This window comes from Telopea speciosissima, chromosome 4 (genome assembly GCF_018873765.1).
Source record: "Telopea speciosissima isolate NSW1024214 ecotype Mountain lineage chromosome 4, Tspe_v1, whole genome shotgun sequence".
Lineage (NCBI taxonomy): Eukaryota > Viridiplantae > Streptophyta > Magnoliopsida > Proteales > Proteaceae > Telopea > Telopea speciosissima.
The window spans coordinates 20,068,995-20,088,079 of record NC_057919.1 but is presented as its reverse complement, the minus strand read 5'-3'; the positions used below and the strand labels follow the sequence as shown (position 1 = coordinate 20,088,079).

The window sequence follows — 19,085 nt, the reverse complement described above, 5'->3', positions numbered from 1 at the left end:
CCCACTCCCATGTGTCTAGGCGTAGCTTGCGCCCGCAACACAGACAATATTTGGCCTTTTATTTCATTATTATTATTTTTTTTTATTCCTCTTTAAAGAAAAAAAAAAAAAAAAAAAAACCCTATGTTAACAGGTGTAGGGAATGCTGGCGGTTCAGAGATCAATAAGACAATAACCCTTGTATCTATCAAAGAAAGGTACGGAATGGAATACTCACTTCCATAAGTCCATAACCCATATTCAAAAGTCATACACCTCATCCTCTCCATTATAAAGTCCATTTTGCCCTTAGGGGATGAATAAAATTCCCCTAAGACGGTTAACAGTTCCATTCTGCTTGCCTTTCTTTTTGCGTCTTATAATGTGACAGCACACAATAAAAAGCTCTCAAAGCCAAAAGCCCAAAATACAAAGTGACTATGATGTTTGCGTAGGAGAAGCGTAACCGTTCATCCTTTCCACGTCGGCATCTTATTTCTATGCCAGCTGGCACTTAGTAACTACGTGGCGGCGCGGAAATCAACACTCCCATCCCTTTCAGATTCACTCAACTTGAGAGTTGAGAGAGAGATTTTATAATTTTAAATATATGTAAAATATGTCGGCGTGGCTTTGGATAGTTGGGGATTTTACATATCGGCGCTCGAGAGGCCAAGAAGGCTTGGGATTGTCAATAAAGAGCGGACAACGTGGCGGCCCACCCAACTTAAGGCCAAAGGAATGCATGCTTGATGCTTCTCTCTCTCTCTCTCTCTCTCTCTCTCTTCCTCTCCCTTTCTTTCTTATATATTTATAATCTTCTCAAAACCTCTTTCTTTCTTATATATTTATAATCTTCTCAAAACCTCCACTATTTATTCTTCTCCATGGATGGATGGATGGATTTAGATTGATACATACATAGATGGAATCAATGAATGACACCTATTAGCCCAGATTAGAACCCACCTCCCCTGATTCTTCCCTCTTCTTCTTCTGATCCTCTTCTGCTCCTTCTCCTTCTTGCTCCAGCCCTGTTGTTGTTCCTTTGTCTTCCAGGGCCACCTATCCCGTACTCTTCAGCCGCTTTTCCTGTCCACCTTTCTATCTCTCTCTCTATATATATGAATACATGGACCCTCAAATTTTCCTATAGGGAATCACCGACTCACATATCTTTTCATCTACTTTTTAGGTTTTTGATTGAGAAGCAAAGTTTAGGTTTTTGATTATCTAATCGTTTCTGCGGCCTAGAGTGATAAGGAGGAAGGAGGAAGGAGGAAGGAGGAAGGTGAAAGAAGAGGTTTTTGGTTATGGAGGGTGACTGTTGTACGAGTTCAGAGTCTGCAAGTTCGACATCATCGCGTAAAGGTTCTCAGAGAGATAATAAGCCTTACAGAGGAATAAGGATGAGAAAGTGGGGGAAGTGGGTAGCTGAGATCAGGGAACCAAATAAAAGGTCAAGGATATGGCTTGGTTCTTACTCTACCCCCATGGCTGCTGCTCGTGCTTACGATACTGCTGTTTTCTACTTGAGGGGTCCTTCTGCTCGTCTCAATTTTCCTGAATTTATAGTTGCAGAGGATGATCAGCTCCATGATATGTCTGCGGCTTCCATAAGGAAGAAAGCAACCGAGGTTGGGGCCAGAGTTGATGCCCTTGAGACTGGTTTGATTAGTTCCCAACACAACTCTTGCAAGCAACACTCCAACAAGAAGCCTGACTTGAACCAGCAACCCATTCCTGATAGCTCTGATGAAGATTGAAGAGCCCCTCTTTTTTGCAATCTCTTTAAGTCCTTTTCTTTTTAAAATATTTTTTTTCTTCTTATATCATGTATCCAGATAGTTACTTGGCTAGCTTAGCATGCAAGAGAGGTGTTTGATCTAAACCTCCTGAGAGAAGAAAGAAAAAACAATCAGAGAATTCAGAAAACTGTCATGGATATATGGAAGAAAGAAAGAAAGAATCAGTTCCAATAGATAGAAGCAACGGCAATCCTTTGCACTGTGTATAGGGTTTTTCAAATAAGTTTCAAAGTTCTCTTTCTTTCTTTTTTCTTTTTGTTGGGTTTTTTTCCCCCTTTTAGTTTCTTTTTAATTTCTTCTTAAGAGTTCTTAAGCGAGGCAGAGTGGAGGAAACAGGGTTGGCCTACCTCAGCTGTTGCTGCTGCTAATGGGTTCTTCAGTTGAGAAGAGAGAATAGACAGGAGAAGAGAAAGGAAGAGATGGAAGGATAAGATGAGTTAGGTATTCCTCCTCCTTTCTGGTCGGAGCTGTTGTGGATGACGTGCTTGTGGACACCACGGAGGGGGGTGGGAAAGGGAGAGAGAGACAGAAAGAGAGAAGGGAAGGGAAGGGAAGTTCTGTGGTCCTGTATCAAAAGCAACAATCCAAACAATGAAAGAAGAGAAGAGAAAAGAAGATATCACCATCACCGTCACCGTCATCGTCATAAATCATAGTGGGGAGCTTCCAGAAGAAGCGGCTGGTTTATGCGGTCTCTGCATTTATGTCTGAAGACAACAAAGATGGGTGGTTCATTCGGTGAACGGTGACTTGATGAGAGCAAATCGGTGAACGGTGACTTGATGAGAGCAAAATATGTATATATATATATATATTTCATATTTGTGTGTTTTCTAGGATTCTTATCAAATCTTTATCATAAATCTAAAAGAAGTCTTACTATCTTACCGAATCCGAATCCAATTACATCTGTACCCTGCTCAGAAAACAGAGATTCCTCTTTTTTCTTTGGTGGGTGGTTGAGAATTGAGGCTTTCTTCTTCCTACTTTTCTTTCTCATAACGATTTCAATTTCTTTAGGAACAAAAAAAGGAAAGATGAAAGAGCATGAGTGGAATCCAAATTTTGAAATGTCACTGTGCAGAGGTTTTTCTGTTATTATTTTTTATGTGGTGTTGGTTGTTCAGGCTCTGTTCTTGATGTTTGATGGTCAATTGGAATAGTAGAAAACCAATGAAACTTACCTATCTTTTAAGTTTATTGAATCAAACTCTTCAAAAAAAATACAGATTTTAGATTTCAATTTTTAAGGTTCTGCCAATTAAGATTTGGAGGTCAATTCCATACCCAGTTGCTTTCCTGCAAAACTAAAAGGATTAGAAACAAGTGGGGTGGGGCTAAGAAGACTGCTATGGTGGGCTCTGAGCTCGGCGAAAACGGAGGAGATTAGAAGAAGCACATCTCTCATAATCACACTACAAAACTTTACGTCCTTTTGATGTAAAAGGGTAAAGTACACCTGTTTATCACTTACTTTTGTTCTCCCTTGACGGCTGCAGTAGAGAATCCAAGTTGGTTAGTTCATATTACTTTCTACTTTGTGTTCACTTCATTATACAGATAAATAAGAACAAAAGAAAATAATAAAAAAAGGATCGAAAACAGTACATTCTCAAAATAAGGATAAGTATTGGTTGTTATCTTCATGTTGGTATCAGATGGGAACTCACAATGATATAGACTGCAGTAAGAAACTCCTACATTATAATGGAGGATCTATTATCATGTGAATGCGTTTATGCCCAACTTTGAATTCTGATCAGTGAGAAGATAAGGTATAGGGTTGATTACAAAATGACGGCGTCTCTTACTCCTGCACTAGGAGTGTCAAACCTTAGTCTGCCTTGACGAAACTGGATCGAACTGGCCTGAATCAGGACAAACTGAAAATCAAAATAAGGTTCATTTGATCGGCTTCAGATTAAGGTTTTACAAATTGAAACTAAATTAGACCGCATCGAAACCAATAAGACACCGAAACCAGATCAAAACTGAACACACCAATTAGAGACTGGTGAAACCGAACTGAAACTTGCCCAAACTGACTGATTGACGGTATCCTGCACAATCTCATTTCCCATCAAAGTTCTGTCAGGAAGTCTTCGATGGTAGATACTACCAAGGATTCAGAGAAGATCTGGAAGTTCTCTAATCCTTAATCACACATGGACCTTACAACTTATTATCTGAAGAAATCAAACTAAAATTATCCACCAACATGGATAAAGCTCTGAACTAATGGGGAAGATAGGTTATAGATTAAAGGGACAGTCCTTTTGATGTAAAAGGGAAAAGTTCCATCTTACCTTCTCCTGTGAATTGAAAAATCCAAATCATCCAACAAAGACAGAAGGGTTAACTCAGAAAGTTTGAGCTAACATGATATGCCATAAGCTATGGAAGCAGGTGGGCCATGCATGAAACTAAGATCAATTCCTAGAAATAGTCTCTTCTTGCATTTAAGATAATTCCTATATCCCCACCGGGGTCCAGTACTTGTGGTACTAAAGAATCAGTTAAATAGCTTTTTGAGCAAATGCTAGTTCCATGTCTTTACATGAGAAGCAAACTGCAACCAAAGACTAGTGGAAAATAAAATCAAGGAGAGTATAACGAACTGTTACAAAAAAAATGTCAATACCCAATAGTTAATATTTATAAAATGCCTTCTATATCTACATGCACTTTGCATCTATATAACATAAGGATAAGCCCATGCCGAACTGTATTTTTTGTTGATACCCAAGACAAACCAACCCCCCCCCCCCCCAAAAAAAAAAAAAAAAAAAAACCCTCATCTGTAACTGAGATTATACATATAAAAATTCCGGCAAAAATATAGATAAATACACGAGGTCAAAATGGAAGAGCCATTAATCTGCGGTCCGTTGAATGCTCTAGGTGGCCCGACAAATCTTTGAGACAACCACCTGGATGAAGGCCAGAGATGCTGCATTAACCTGCTAAAGTGGTTCACTTCAAAACTCCTTCCCATCAATGGCATTATTCCATTTTATGACTAGCACGTTTTATCTGAAGCGCTGCTCTAACAACACTTCCTCTTGTAATAATTCCAACCTTTTTTTTGAGGTGGTGGTGGATTGGAAAAGAGAATCAAATCACATAATTAGCAAAGAATTGGGTAGAGGATGCATGCTGAATAAACAAAAGCAGGAGATGTCTTACCAGCTTCCCCTCGCTGTCAACAACGGGAAAACGATGGTACTTTGTTTCAAGCAATAATCTGACAGTGCAGAAATGACAACATTATTTCAGTTTTATGTTTTCAACTAATGGATATAGCTGTATGAAACACAAACCACAAAACAAGTTGTTGCAGGCCAACGTATGAGGCACAGCCCCCGTGGGGTGGGACACCAAAAATAAATTAAGGAAGATAACCTGGCAGCATCTTCAAGGTTGGTAGTTTCACGAACAACATGTGGGGCAGATGTCATCACATCACCGATGACCTTCCCATTGGTCTTGCTGAGCAACTTCTGTATCTCGTTGAATGTCTGATAAAAATTAACAAGAATTAGAGATTCCAGCAGTTGGGTGAGAAAATTTTCCAAACATACATTCATATTTAGACTAACCCCAAATAAGACAGTAAGTAATGCATGCAAATATTATGCATATAAAACACATCAACCACAAGCACACAAATGTGCAGCATTTCTGCAAATTCTCAATGGAAACTACAGTTGCATCATCGATTTTAATAATTCCATCATTCATATGAAGCAAAAGAAGTTGCACAAATTCTCCATTGTCTAAGCTTGTATGTGTGCAGATGCACTGGTCATCATTTCATATGTTGGCATGTAACTGAGCAACAGATGCATGTCCACGAATTTTTTAAGTACTCCAAGCAGTTTCTACAATTTTTAAGCCTCAAAGCATACTTCAAATCTTACTTTAGAATTGTTTAACATTGGCCCACCAGCCAGCATTTCAGTATGTTCAATTATTGGCAACAGTACAACTTCTCACCAATTAATTATGTTAGTTTTATACAAGCAGGACTTCAAGTTATGTAATGCCAATTTAGAATATTTTTATTGATGATGTATCATTTTATCCTAACTGGGCCAGTAGACCCTTTTTTCCTTTTCGGGATAAACCAAGAAAGGTATTATTAAGAAGGGAAATGCCCAACGTGTGTATGGTGACAATGAGGATTGCAGCTGTAGTATGTTGGCCCAGCCCTGAGTAGGTAGGAAGCCCACTGTAGAGCAATAATCCACTCTACTGTCATATTACGCACACATTGGGAGAGCATTCCCTCAATAAGAAAAGAAGGAAGACTGACCATAGAATAATGGGCTCAGCAGCCATACAAAAACCATATCTAGTAGTCAACCATGAAAATAGTATCTGCAATTTCACCTAAATGTTATTCGTGCCAAGGTTATGGAATTCATTGCAGTGGGAGGCCAAAGTGGTCGTCTTCCGATGGTTCTCTCTGTACCCTATCATTTCAACCATCTCTGTAGCCTACCATTTCACTAACCTTTCCAGCCAAATCTGGATGAGCTACTCCCCAGGTGTTTAAACTATTTACAATTTTCTTTTGTTTTTTTTTTTTTTTTTTTTTGGGGGGGGGGGGGAAACCAAGGTGTTGTTTACTTTTGGGGAAAGGGTTTTTTGAGCAAGCAGGGTAAGTATAAACCCTTTCCCATTGATTATTTTAATCATTCTTTCTCTTTCTTAAAAAAACGATATAATAATCCATATGAGGAGGCACAGTTTACACCTTAGGCTCAGAGAGCCGTTTCCCTTACTTTTAATGTATGACTTGTGAATTTGTATGGGTTATTTTGGTTGTCAATGCATCTCCCTGCAAGCTTGTAGCATCAGGGTGAGAAACCCCCTCTCCCCCAATCCCATTATACATGTTTGTTTGTTGTAGTGATTTGAGTGTTTTATCTTCTCTTTTCCAGATCTCCAAAGGATCCATTGCAGAATAGAAAAAAAAAAATTCCCTAGGAATGCAAAAGATTTTGTATTTTTAAATCCCCATGGAAGCCTGACATTTTCAAACAGACAACCTTGTCACTGAGTTCTGGATCCAGGTCCATGGTATCCAAAGTGACAGGCTTACCACAAAAGCCAGCTAACATCTTCTGAGTAGATCCTCAAGTCTTATCCCAAAATGGGACTTCCTGATTCTATCTAGTAGCAAGTCTCCATGAATTAGTGAATTCCAACTTTGCAACAATAATATGCAATTTGTTCAGAACAAAAAGATCAAAAGATCACACATCTCTATAAGTCATTACAAGTCAACATAGCATCCAAAGTAATGTAGAAGGGGTTCAACTAAGAATCACTCTACAGTAGGATCGATAATAGTTGCAGCAGATCATCAATAATAGAAGCAAATCAGAATTAGAAGGTAACATATACTAGGTAACCCAGCCAGCAGTTTAGTGTCAAACTGGGATCGAAGGAAGGCCTGGCAGCAATAAGAAACTCCTCTAAATCTCGGTCTGATCTGGTCAATGGGTGCAGAGACATGAGGACCAGAAGTTGCAGCAACAGGAAATTAGGAGAAGGCGCAACTGCAGGTGTGGAGATGGGATTCTTTGTCTCAGATCAGAAACAGCAACTTCAGCAGTCAATTGGATTGATCTCTGGTCCTTCAACAGTTGCAGCAGCAGTAGTGTAATGTTGTCACAAGGATAGCAACAAAGTAAGGCTCGATTGGGGGTTGGAGGAAACAACAAATAAGATAGAAAAATAGAAGATAGAAGGAGGGGGATAGGGTTTCGGCTTTCTCAGCCCTTCATCCTCTCGTCAGGACAATAACATTGCACAAAACCAACTTCATTCATCTATTCAAACTGTTGTGAGACTCTTAAGAACTCATGCATATTTATGGGCAGCTATTGCTTGCCTTACAAGTATGAGAAAATTAGAAACTCACAAGAAAATGAAACAAACTGAAAATAGAAACTTAAGGAAATAGAAACTTAAGCCTACTTTCTAAATCTAAAATTAGAAACTAAATTGAGCTAAGGTTGCTTAATAGACAAACACAAAATATCTAAGGGAATAATTCTGAAAATAGAAACTAAAATAAATAAAAAAAAGGGAGTACTCAATGCACGAGGCTCCCACCACTGCGGGGTTTGGGGAGGGTCATAATGTACGCAGCCTTACCCCTGCCTGCTTTCGCAAAGAGGTTGTTTCCAGACTCGAACCCGTGACCACTTGGTCACAATGGAGCAACCTTACCGTTTCACCAAGGCCCGCCCTCTACACTAAAGTAAATAGTAACTAAATCAGCAATAAATCTGCATTCTCTTGCTATCTTCAATAGGGCCCACAGAATCTCAAATATTTCCTTGGACTTCCTTCTCCATGCAAGGTTTATGGACCCAAAGTACTGTTCACGTGAACAGTAACTCGTGGTACTGTTCACATGAACAATAACTTTTCCAAAAATTTATTTCTGTCACTTTGTTCTTCATGCTTTGATCTTCATCAGTAAGAGCCTCAAACCGAATTTTTAGGCAGCCTATGTTTCCATTCAATTCAGTACTGGATGTGTCTCTCAGAACATTAAGCTTAAGACTAGAGAAGAATAATATCCAAAAAGGGGCGTCTAACATATTATTCCTCTTTGGGTCCATTGTATCCAACTAATCCGATGTTAGTTGTTGCATTAATAGTAGCCTAAACCACCGGAAGCACAATGGATAGAGGCCTATAATGAATATAAGTGCAATGGATGGCAATGTCTTAGGATTTTTGGCAGGCATTCTTAAGAATTTGTTATTTACTATGATTTTTAATATCACAGCACTTCACAGCTGGGAAAAATTACAACTCAAACCTCTCTCACTTAGCAGAATGTTACTATATGGCAGTCAGAAAAAGAACAGCATAAAGAACAAAGCAATATCATGTGTTAATCAATTACAATTTACAAGTTCTATCAAATTATAATTAACAACAATATAATGGCAAGCAAAATAGTGCTTACATACTTTCCAAGAGCTATCAACTTCAGGAAACATGCTTGTATCAGATAGTCCACTACCTAATTGACAAACAAGGACAAAAAAAAGTCATAGTCTGGATTCACAACTAAAGCGACAGTCTTTGAGCATAAAATATCTCCTTTTCATGAAATGCTTCAAATGCAACCATACATAACCGAACAATGTTTTAACCATACAAAGGCAACAAATATTTCTCACTGCAATCTCCTGTTGTTTTTTTGCTTACATCACAGGTTTACAGCCCTGTAACTTCATATGAAGACACCCTTTCTATCCCCCATCTTTTCTTTTCTTATTTTTTTCCCCACCTTCTCATGAATTATATTCTCTCCTTTTTCCCCCATAATGAACAAATGACCAACTCTTTGTTTGGAAATGGGAACACGAATAAGAATTAATCATAAGCTAGAACCCACACACTTGGTAATCTATGAAATAACAAGCTAGCAACCATAACAAGAACAAACACCTTAAATTACAAGAATTTGGCTGCAATTCATCTTAGATCTAAGAACAGAAGGCACAAGTGTCCCACATCCAAGTAATTGCCACAAAATTATAGCTGAATTTTCCTTCAGTTTACAGAGGAAAAGTGTAGAGGAGTTATGTTTCCATCATCATACAGTATAGCTCCATTTTTAACCTACACAAGTGTCTTTTGGGGGAAAAACAGATATTAGAAACAGCTTTCTCTAGTCTATACTCAACATTTTTATGTGGATAGGGATTTTAGTTGATGATTATGATGCATCTACTCCTACTTTTCAAGAGGACATAGTTTCAAATGATAAATGCCAACTCCGTGAAAACAAGAGTAGAATGATACTAATCCTCAACAAACCCATCGGTTTTGTAATGATAAGGGATCTCTAGCTCAAGCCATAATTTACAGCTAATTTTCCCTTTAAAATATATACATTCAAAACAAACCCTAGCAAAGTAACTATATCATTGAGATTCAAGTCAAGGAGGGTGCTTTGCATTAACCTGGTAGTTTGCCACATTAACTTTTATTAAAAACGTCAACGAAGAATAACTGTACTAAAAAAATTAAAATAAGGGTAAGGAGAATCATTTTCCCTCAGCTTAATTGAAACAACCAGGATTATAACTTTGAAGTTCAGAAACCTGATATGGAGTCGAGCGCTAGCAAGTCATAATCAGAAACTACACCAACCTGCAATAAAAGGGGGAAAGAAAAAAAAAAAAAACACTGATCAATGTGTTGCAATAGCACAATGTAAGGAGTTTAGTTAGAAACACAAAAGAATGAGCAGACCCTCAAGAAGGTTATATATTTATTGATTAATACAAAAGCATAGAAAAACTGTATCGCAAATAAGAAGGGTCCTGGTAAGTAATCAGCTGGTTTATTCTTTCTTTGAGCTATATATATCCAAGTTGACCAGAATAGCATGGTCAGTGGAGTCTGCCAATCCAGTGAGATGACCTGGTCGACCCAGTAAACGGGATGATGTTTAATCCATTCAAACATTGAAAATTGCAACTGTTTAATCACCCTATCTATCCTTATTAGCGTACAAATTCACTCTTTTGAAAGTACAAAGAATTAACAGCATTGGTGTTATCTCAACCATTGTTTCAAAAGTCGCTATTGGATCAAATGTGTTGGCTTATTTGTATCAGAACCGGCCGACCCCTATACCGATACCTAAGTGATATGGAAGCACTGGAACGTATCGGGTAAGGAATCAGATAGGACCGGGAATCGGCCAATGATTATTACAAAAAAAAAAATAGGAAGGCAAAGAGGGAGGGGAGGGGAGGAGGAGAGAAGAAACAAAGAAGGGGGCTCGGATTTACAGAGGGGAGTTGCAGGTTAGGTACTTGACCGATACGCCAAAAGCTCCGAAGTTGATGAAACGCATTAAATCAAGCCCCTTAACCTATCCCATACTAGGCTGGCCCAATCTAGCGCCCATACACTAGAGTGGGCCCTATTAGGCACATAAGAGACCATCACGCTTCCGCAACCGTCGTCCTAGGAAGCTCTCACTCTGGCGATAGGTAGCCCTTTCCAAGTAGCTCCACTCTGCTCCAGGGTTTTTGCATGGCGACAAGTAGCCATTTCTTGACGGCTGTCACTCTACTCCAGGTAGCCCTCTCCTAGGTAGCCCTTTCTGTGACTCGAACCCGTGATGTGGTGCCCAGCTCTGATACCAAATTTTAAGTACTTGACCAATACGCCAAAAGCTCCAAAGCTGATGGAACACATTAAATCAAGCCCTTTAACCTATCCCATACTAGGCTGGCCCAATCTGCAGGCAGGAGAGGAAGAGCGAGAGGGAGAGGGAGAGGAACACCATTCTCCGTTGGGACCATTCACCCCCTGAACTTGCGTTGTGAGAAAGTCCACCAGTTGGATTAAGATATTGTTGTGTTGATGAGGTCTTTTGCTGAGAAAACTGGGCCTTGAAAGCGGAGGTCATGCTTTGGCTATTACTTTCTCAAGTTGTTGTGAATCCCACAACTCTCGCCAACATTAGATATATGATACCAAATTTTAAGTACTTGACCAATACGCCAAAAGCTCCAAAGCTGATGGAACACATTAAATCAAGCCCTTTAACCTATCCCATACTAGGCTGGCCCAATCTGCAGGCAGGAGAGGAAGAGTGAGAGGGAGAGGGAGAGGAACACCATTCTCCGTTGGGACCATTCACCCCCTGAACTTGCATTGTGAGAAAGTCCACCAATTGGATTAAGATATTGTTGTGTTGATGAGGTCTTTTGCTGAGAAAACTGGGCCTTGAAAGCGGAGGTCATGCTTTGGCTATTACTTTCTCAAGTTGTTGTGAATCCCACAACTCTCGCCAACATTAGATATATTTTTTTGGATGAGTTCTTTGTGATTTGTGAATACCACCACTCACCATCGCATCAGTCTTGGACTGCTTGTCGGTGGACAATGGAGTTCTTGGCGGGCTCTACAACATGGATGGCTGGAGTTGCAGGGATGGAGGCGGGGAGAGAGAGAGAGAGAGAGAGAGAGAGAAAAGGGCAGGAGAGGGGTGGGGGGAGGATGAAGGAAAGTAGGGGAGGGGTGTTGCAGCCGGAGAGGGAGGGGGAGGGAGAGGAACAGGGGGAGGGGAGGGGAAGAGAGAGGAGAGGGAGCGACTGTTGAAGAGGGAGAGGGGCAGTCAGCAGGGGAGGGAGAGAGTGAGGTTGCAGGGGTGGGGAGGGGAGGGAGTACCGTAATCATGTTTTTTTTTTCAGTATTTGAAGGGGGAGATTCTCTGGCTGATCCAAAAAAAGGTGGATCAGACAGGAAGTAATGGGTCACATCACCTGATCCGTATCAGAAATAGTACCAGAATCGACCGAGGCCAATATCGGTCCAATTTCCGATTCCTATAATTGTGATCTCAACTCCATGGGCATCAAATGTTAGAGTTGTTAGAATATTTTGGATAAGGGTAGTTCTGTCATTGTCTTGTTATAAGACATGACTAAGTTGTATTTTTCCTTTCTTTTCTTATTTCCATATACCTCCCTAGAGAGGTCTGTGTAATTCCTTTAAGTTAATTAATGAAGCTATTATGTGTGTTGAGAATCACTCCACACATTCTCAACACACATAATCGATTTCTCTCAAACCCCTCTTCTTGTTCCTCTCTTCTCTTCTCTCCTTCTTCTCCTTCTTGCTGTAAATCTCTTCTCTCTTACTAGAATCGATCCATCTTCAAGTTCTAACTTCAAAAACTCTAGTCAACCGGAAAAAAAAAAACAAAAAAAAAAGGGACAAACTTGCAGTTTGGTGCTTTGTCCTTGCTCCATTGTTACTAACAGGTTTACTAAGGCAGATGCTTTGCTACTTGGGTTGAAACCATAGTTATCAAGGCAGGAAGGCGACCATGGCGATTCAGAGGGAAAAAAAGCAAGGCGACACCACCATGGCGGCAAGGCACCCGCCATGGCGTCCAAGGCGACCAAGGAGTCTGAACGCCATGGCGATGCCATTGATAACTATGGTTGAAACCACACATTGGAGTCCATTTAGGCACGACTTGAACAATTGGACATTAAATACATTTCAAGATTGTTAAGCAACCTGGGGGGTAACCAGCAACAGTGATCCTAGCTAAGTGATAGCCGGAAAACTTTTACCATCATATCTTTCTTCACCGTTATCACTGTCAACCATCTCCCTGTTTTTTGGCTGCATTTGTTTGATGTTTGTTAGTCTAGATCCTCCACATTGGTTTATGCAACAATTGTGCAGCAACAGAGGTAGGAAGAGGAGGAGTTCAATAATATCGTTCATGCTAAACCTTTCTTCTCCTAGAATTCTGACTTTATTAATAGAACATCTTTTTTCTTTTGGCAGCAGCCCTTGACAAGTTACTAATGAACAGTGGACCATCTTATTTAGCTGTAAGTTGCTATTGGATAATTAGTACACCTCATTTCTAACACATGGCTAATGATCGGAGAAAAAAAAAGAAATAGAAAGACGGGGGGGGGGGGGGGGGGGGGGGGGGGGGGGGGGGGGGGGGGGGGGGGGGGGGGGAGAAGGGGGGGGGGGGGGGGGGGGGGGGGGGGGGGGGGGGGGGGGGGGGGGGGGGGGGGGGGGGGGGGGGGGGGGGGGGGGGGGGGGGGGGGGGGGGGGGGGGGGGGGGGGGGGGGGGGGGGGGGGGGGGGGGGGGGGGGGGGGGGGGGGGGGGGGGGGGGGGGGGGGGGGGGGGGGGGGGGGGGGGGGGGGGGGGGGGGGCATAAGGTGCTGGAAACCAAAACCCTCCCCCCCCCCCCAAACATTGTGTCACTTCCACAGTTCCATGGCATAAGCAATATATTCAGTACCCAGGATATTAAGAGTTCAGGGTGATGGAATCAAGGCATCCCTACGCAAGTTTCAGATTCCAGCCCACAGGTAGAATTGTAGGGCTCAAAAACAGAAAGCTAACACCAGTGATAACTTCCAATCTGGGACTCCAATTAACTCCAAACTCAGGCAACATCTAGGTTACTAGCAATAGTTCAATTCCTCAAAGTAAGATGAAAACCCAACGGTCATATTTCAACTTACTTACCGAAGATTGACAATAGAAATTAGTTTCCAGATTTAGAAACAACACCGTATCTCATCATCCACATGTTGGTTGCAGGTTCAAAACTTGGAAACAACCTCTGCTGTGAAGTCGAAGCAGGGGGTTAAGGTTGTGTAGATTTGCCCCTCCCAGACCCTGCAGTAGCGGGAGCCTCATGCACTGGGATGCTCTTTTTTACCATATCTCATCATCCACATGGCAGAATAACACAAAAACATTATTATAGTCATCCCTCCATGAGTACTTAATCAACCCAAACCAGTGGCTAAATACTTCAGAACAACATAACACAAAATTGGTAACTTAGATTCAGACTTAGTAACCACCAGCACTTAACAGTACGTAGGGCAAAATGCTGTAAAATTACAATCGAATGACAGGTGTTACTAGCACCAATCAACAAACAATACCTCAATCTGATGGCCAGATGTGGGAATAAGGATACCCCATTGCCTCAGGCCAGTAAAGGTATAAATAGAAACCAAGCTTATGTAACTAGTACTTAGATAATGGCAGCATATGAAGTAGCTTCAACAGTCTTCACTCAACTACAGCACAGCAGTATTCAACTTCGAATAAAGGTTGATTACATACCTCAGTTCCTGAACCATGAAAAGAATATGGAAGAAGGAAAAGGATCGGAAAAAAGAAGAGATATGACCAAGGGCTCTCACCTATGGCCTTGGTTAATCTCTCACCAATCGATAGGGCATCACAACCCCACCACTGTCTCTCACAGCAAAGGCAAACAAAGCCAGTCTTTTCTTTTCTGTTCTTTTTTTCAATCTCAAATCGTGGGGTGTAGTATGCAGCCCCTCCTTTTATTAATAATAGTAACTAGGGATCCCCACTTGCATGGAGAAGGAATCCCCCTACAAAGCAGAACAAAGTAAAATAGAAACTAGCTTAATATAAGACCCAACTTCTCCAGATACATCTCAAAATAGAAGGGCGTACCCAGTGCAAAAGGCTCCCACCACTGCAGGATCTGGGGAGGGTCATAATGTATGCAGCCTTACCCCAACTTTCGCAAAGAGGCTGTTTCCAGACTCGAACCCGCGATCACTTGGTCACAATGGAGCAACATTTACCGTTACACCAAGGTCCACCCTCTATACATCTCAAAATAGAAACCCCTTAAAAATAAAAAACTAGTAAGGCTTTATTGAATCCATCCGCCAAAAACATACATGGACACTTATAATAGAAACTACTTTGCAAACTACTACTAAACTGGTTGGATTTAAAAGAGAAACAAATAAATAAAAAATTTTAATAACCCCCCACGCAAGTCATGAATTTATGTTATAATGGGCCTAACCTGGCCCATGATATTGGACCAAAAGATGGGCCTATAGGTCTGGCTGGCTGGCAGGACTTTTATTCTCTTCCTCCTTCGTCGATCTACATCACAGGGCAGTTGAAATCAAGTACACCCGACATATACCTATAAATCCAAGCAATGTCTAAAACAAGGACACCCCATCTCACTGTGTTTAGGTTTGCAACACAGATCATAAGTATCTGTATCCAAATTCCATAACACAATTAGAAATCTGTACATAGGATTGCTTCCAACCAGAAATATACAGTTAGATATTCGCATATAGGATTGCTTCCCACCATAAAAGTAAGTTTCTACTCTCCGCACAACCTTAGCGTTAACAAATTACTTATCCGTGCAGGCTACTTCAAAATTAAAATTAATGCCTTATATTTAGCAGCAATCCAAAGTTCAAAAAACTCCACATGAAATTAAGTTTGAATGACAATCACTTATAAAGAATCTTAAATCTCCCAAAGGAAAAGGGCTGAATATAGAACATGATATCATTGCTTAAATCACACTAATAAGATCCAATGCTCAAAAATAATTGTTTCAAAATAGCTTAACATCTTAGACACAAGCATATGTTAGTAGGGTATATGCAAGGAACACTGTTTAAAGATGGCTAATGAATACATACCAAATTCCACTCATCATCAACCACAGGAAAACCACTTATCCTGTTCTCAACAAGAACCTCCAACGCTGTTGACAAAAAGATTGAATGTAAGAATCTGAAAGAATTACAGTAGAGCTGATGACATATGATCTAGGTATCACTATACCTTCATCAACTGTTGTACTAGGCTTAACGACAAGTAAATCTGCTTTTCTGGTCATAAAATCACGCACCACATACTCTCCATTTCTTGGCTGTAAGTCAACAATCAAAGGGGAAATAAGCCAAAAAATAAGATAGAAATTAAGGCAGCACAAAATAAAGATGGAAGATTAGCAAAACAACGCCTACACAAAGCATTCAAACTAACCACCCAACTAATTAAGTCTCTTATTGGCTGGTATTAAAAGATTAAAATCTCATATTGGCTGGTAACCACACGACCTTGCCTACCAGTTTCATCCAACTAATGATGGGAAAGGTTCTCTATATGAGTCACTAGCAGAAGCTTCTCCAATTGGGTAAAGAATCTGCAATATGACAGCTCAGTGGGCACTCTTAGTAATAATTAAAAAGGAAGAAGAAGAAGAACAAGAAGACGGCAACCACAAAAAGAATTTCAGAGGAAGAAAAGAACAAAAACAAGGAGTAGAGCCTTGACGACCATGCAAAATTGCAAAGTCTTAAACAACTAGGTAACAGCTAAATCAGGGTTTTTATTGTGAAGAAAAATGTAAGGATATCTGGGGTTTCAATTTCAGACTGAAAATGTAGGCTTTGGTGGGAATATGATGAAATTTTTGTAAGAACAGTGGCAACTATAAAATTATCATCGTTGTAACGGCATCTAGGCGGCCCAAGGCGTTGGAGGGGTCCTGGATGCAAGGTGCCTAAGACGACCAAGGCACCTAAGGCGTCGCCTATTGAAATTATAGTTTCATATTGGAAGAAACTGGAAGACAAGGTTGTGGTTTTTGAGCATGGCAACGCAACCAGCCTGTGAAGGGTTGCAGAATAAGTTTAAATGGAAAGGGGACTGGCAGAGGTTTGGGTTTTAACAGGGAGTGTTCAGATATAATAATTGAAATCTAGGGGATTGCAGCTAAGAGGATTCAGGGTTTGCAGTTGGCCGAGGGCTAGGTTCAAGATAAAGGGTTATAGAATTTGGATTAGAAAATCAAACAGTTGAGGTATTTGAACAGTTTAATGGGCAGAACAGAGTCACTTGACGAGAAAATATTTGCAGAGAATCCCAACAAAAATGAGAAGAAGTTTGCCTAGGTCAACTTTTCTTCTGCCTCTACCAACCGTTTATGCAAGCTTGCTTTTTTGATCAACTATTTAAGAGATACTTAGCCATACTGCATCATCATTCTTATATCAAATCAGATTATGAATAAAAATAAAGTATAAAGTTTAATAAAACCCAAATAATTTTTAAGAAATAGGCTCCATCATGTTTGGGTTTGTAAGCAAAGTTTTCACTTCGCATGATATCATTCTTCCCACATAGAATTCAATTTAAAATGTAAGGTTTATCTCATTACTAGAGAGACCATTAAGGAAGAAAGAAGCCCCACTCTCCAGAGTCTCATTGAAAAGCTAAAAAAAGAACCTGGACAATTAGAAGCACAAAAGAAGACAAGTTTCTCTGCTCCCTGTGAGAAAGTTTAGTGTAGTTGTCAGAAGTATGACTTTCAACAATAACCTTTCTATAGTTTTTCTATTTCTTACCTCTGAGCTCAATAATCAGTTTAGCTTTATATATTGGATTTTGACCCATCAGTGTAAATGAAACTCATACATTAGTTATCAACCAAAAATATAATAACAATAGCCTCTCTTCAACTCTATTAGAACAGCACTGTCCAAGGCAACAAATCAAAGAAAATAGTTGTCTGCATACAGGAAGCTAGTGAACACCTTGTAACTGACCATCGTGAATTCGGCATTAGAGTGATGGATAACAAGCACCCACCTCCTCCTCATCTTCTGGTACCAATCAATTGAATGGTGAGGAAAATAGGTACCATAATCCAATTTTATAGGTTCCCACCTATTTGGAAAAGCTTATGTCTCCATGCCAACAAAGAATCACACTCCAATGTCGTGACAGTGAGAGTCTATTCTGTAACTCATCGTATTACAATTTTCCAACCTAAAAGGAACCACAATTCTATTGTGCAACGAAAATACCATAAAGCATCATTATATAACTCGTAATTCATGGAGAACAACAAGAGCCCCTCATAAAAGCTAGTAATTCAAGTACTAAAGTTTGTTTGAATTCCAGTAACATATTGGACTCTGTTCGTTATCATCTTTTCTTGTTAACCCAATTATGCCATTAACAGAACTCAAGGGGACAGCTTCAGTGCAGATCCTACTTTAAGTTCATAGTATTTCAATCATGCAAGCTGAAACTAGTGACTTGAAGCTTAAACCCATGAATTGAGAAGAAAGTAAAGAGACAATTCAAGAAACCGAAAAATCATGGAAAACAGACGAGGCGACCTACCGGCACAGAGTTAGACATTAAAGCGCCGCTCCCAGCAACAGCACAGGGATTGCGGAGCTTAGCTGAGCTGTCATGGACATCTTGACGACGATATAGGGCAGAAGTAAGAAAGGGAGGTCGAGTGCAGGGAGAAGAGAGGAGGCATGGCAGATACTGAGGAAGAGTGGAAGAAGAAGCAGATGCAAAACAGAGGCGGGCGGCAACGAAAGCGTCGGATAGAAGAATGGAAGAGTCCATAACCGAAAACTCTGATCTTCTCTGCTCTGCTCTCACTGTCTCTTTTCCCTACAGACCCTTTTGCCCAGAGATATGACTATTGGATTTACAGACAAGTCAGTCACAACTCGCTGGAGCTCGATTGGATCAGAGATTATGGCGAGTGGCAACTTTTTTTTTATTTTTTTGCTTCAAGACTGGCAACTTATAAAGGAAACAGTAAAACAACCCCCTCCGGCCCTCCCAAGCTTGGACTATTCCTTGGTACCGACTTTTCCTTTGCCCAAAATATAAATCCATCTTTTTTTATTTTTTTGTCGTTTTTCGGTAGGAAAAGATCCTTGTTCATAATTAACGTGAATAACTTATGGCTCATGGCTGGAGTTGAGTACATCTCCTGAAGTCACGGATCGAAATTGGGTTCAATTGAAATTTTTATCTGTTGTTGTGCGTATCATGTGGTGCAGCAATGGTCATGTATAAATAGTAAATTTTACTATACACATATGACCGTTACTGCACCGCATGATACGTAT

At 40.4% G+C, this 19,085-nt stretch overlaps 2 protein-coding genes across 2 annotated transcripts; one reads left to right on the top strand and one right to left on the bottom strand.

Annotated features, from left to right (window-relative positions):
• The first annotated feature begins 1,263 nt into the window (after positions 1–1,263).
• Positions 1,264–9,702, top strand: LOC122660583 (ethylene-responsive transcription factor ERF010-like). The gene is made up of 2 exons (XM_043855953.1): positions 1,264–1,774; positions 9,693–9,702. The coding sequence occupies exon 1, from the start codon at positions 1,293–1,295 to the stop codon at positions 1,743–1,745; it is 453 nt and encodes a 150-aa protein (XP_043711888.1). The 5' UTR covers positions 1,264–1,292; the 3' UTR covers positions 1,746–1,774; positions 9,693–9,702.
• LOC122660581 (CBS domain-containing protein CBSX1, chloroplastic-like) lies at positions 4,574–18,627 on the bottom strand. Its single transcript, XM_043855952.1, has 8 exons — positions 18,334–18,627; positions 15,982–16,069; positions 15,837–15,901; positions 9,929–9,977; positions 8,786–8,838; positions 5,190–5,305; positions 4,974–5,031; positions 4,574–4,865 (listed from the first exon to the last, which is right to left on the bottom strand). The coding sequence occupies exons 1-8, from the start codon at positions 18,568–18,570 to the stop codon at positions 4,791–4,793; spliced, it is 741 nt and encodes a 246-aa protein (XP_043711887.1). The 5' UTR covers positions 18,571–18,627; the 3' UTR covers positions 4,574–4,790.
• Positions 18,628–19,085: the final 458 nt, after the last annotated feature.

Excerpts from the sequence above, each read along its gene's own strand:
- LOC122660583 (XM_043855953.1), top strand. The coding sequence starts at position 1,293 with ATGGAGGGTGACTGTTGTACGAGTTCAGAGTCTGCAAGTTCGACATCA.
- LOC122660581 (XM_043855952.1), bottom strand. The coding sequence starts at position 18,570 with ATGGACTCTTCCATTCTTCTATCCGACGCTTTCGTTGCCGCCCGCCTC. Across the intron at positions 9,978-15,836 it reads TTGATGATGAGTGGAATTTG|GTTGGTGTAGTTTCTGATTA; the intron begins GTATGTATTCAT and ends CTTTTATTGCAG. Across the intron at positions 5,032-5,189 it reads AACCTTGAAGATGCTGCCAG|ATTATTGCTTGAAACAAAGT; the intron begins GTTATCTTCCTT and ends CTGCACTGTCAG.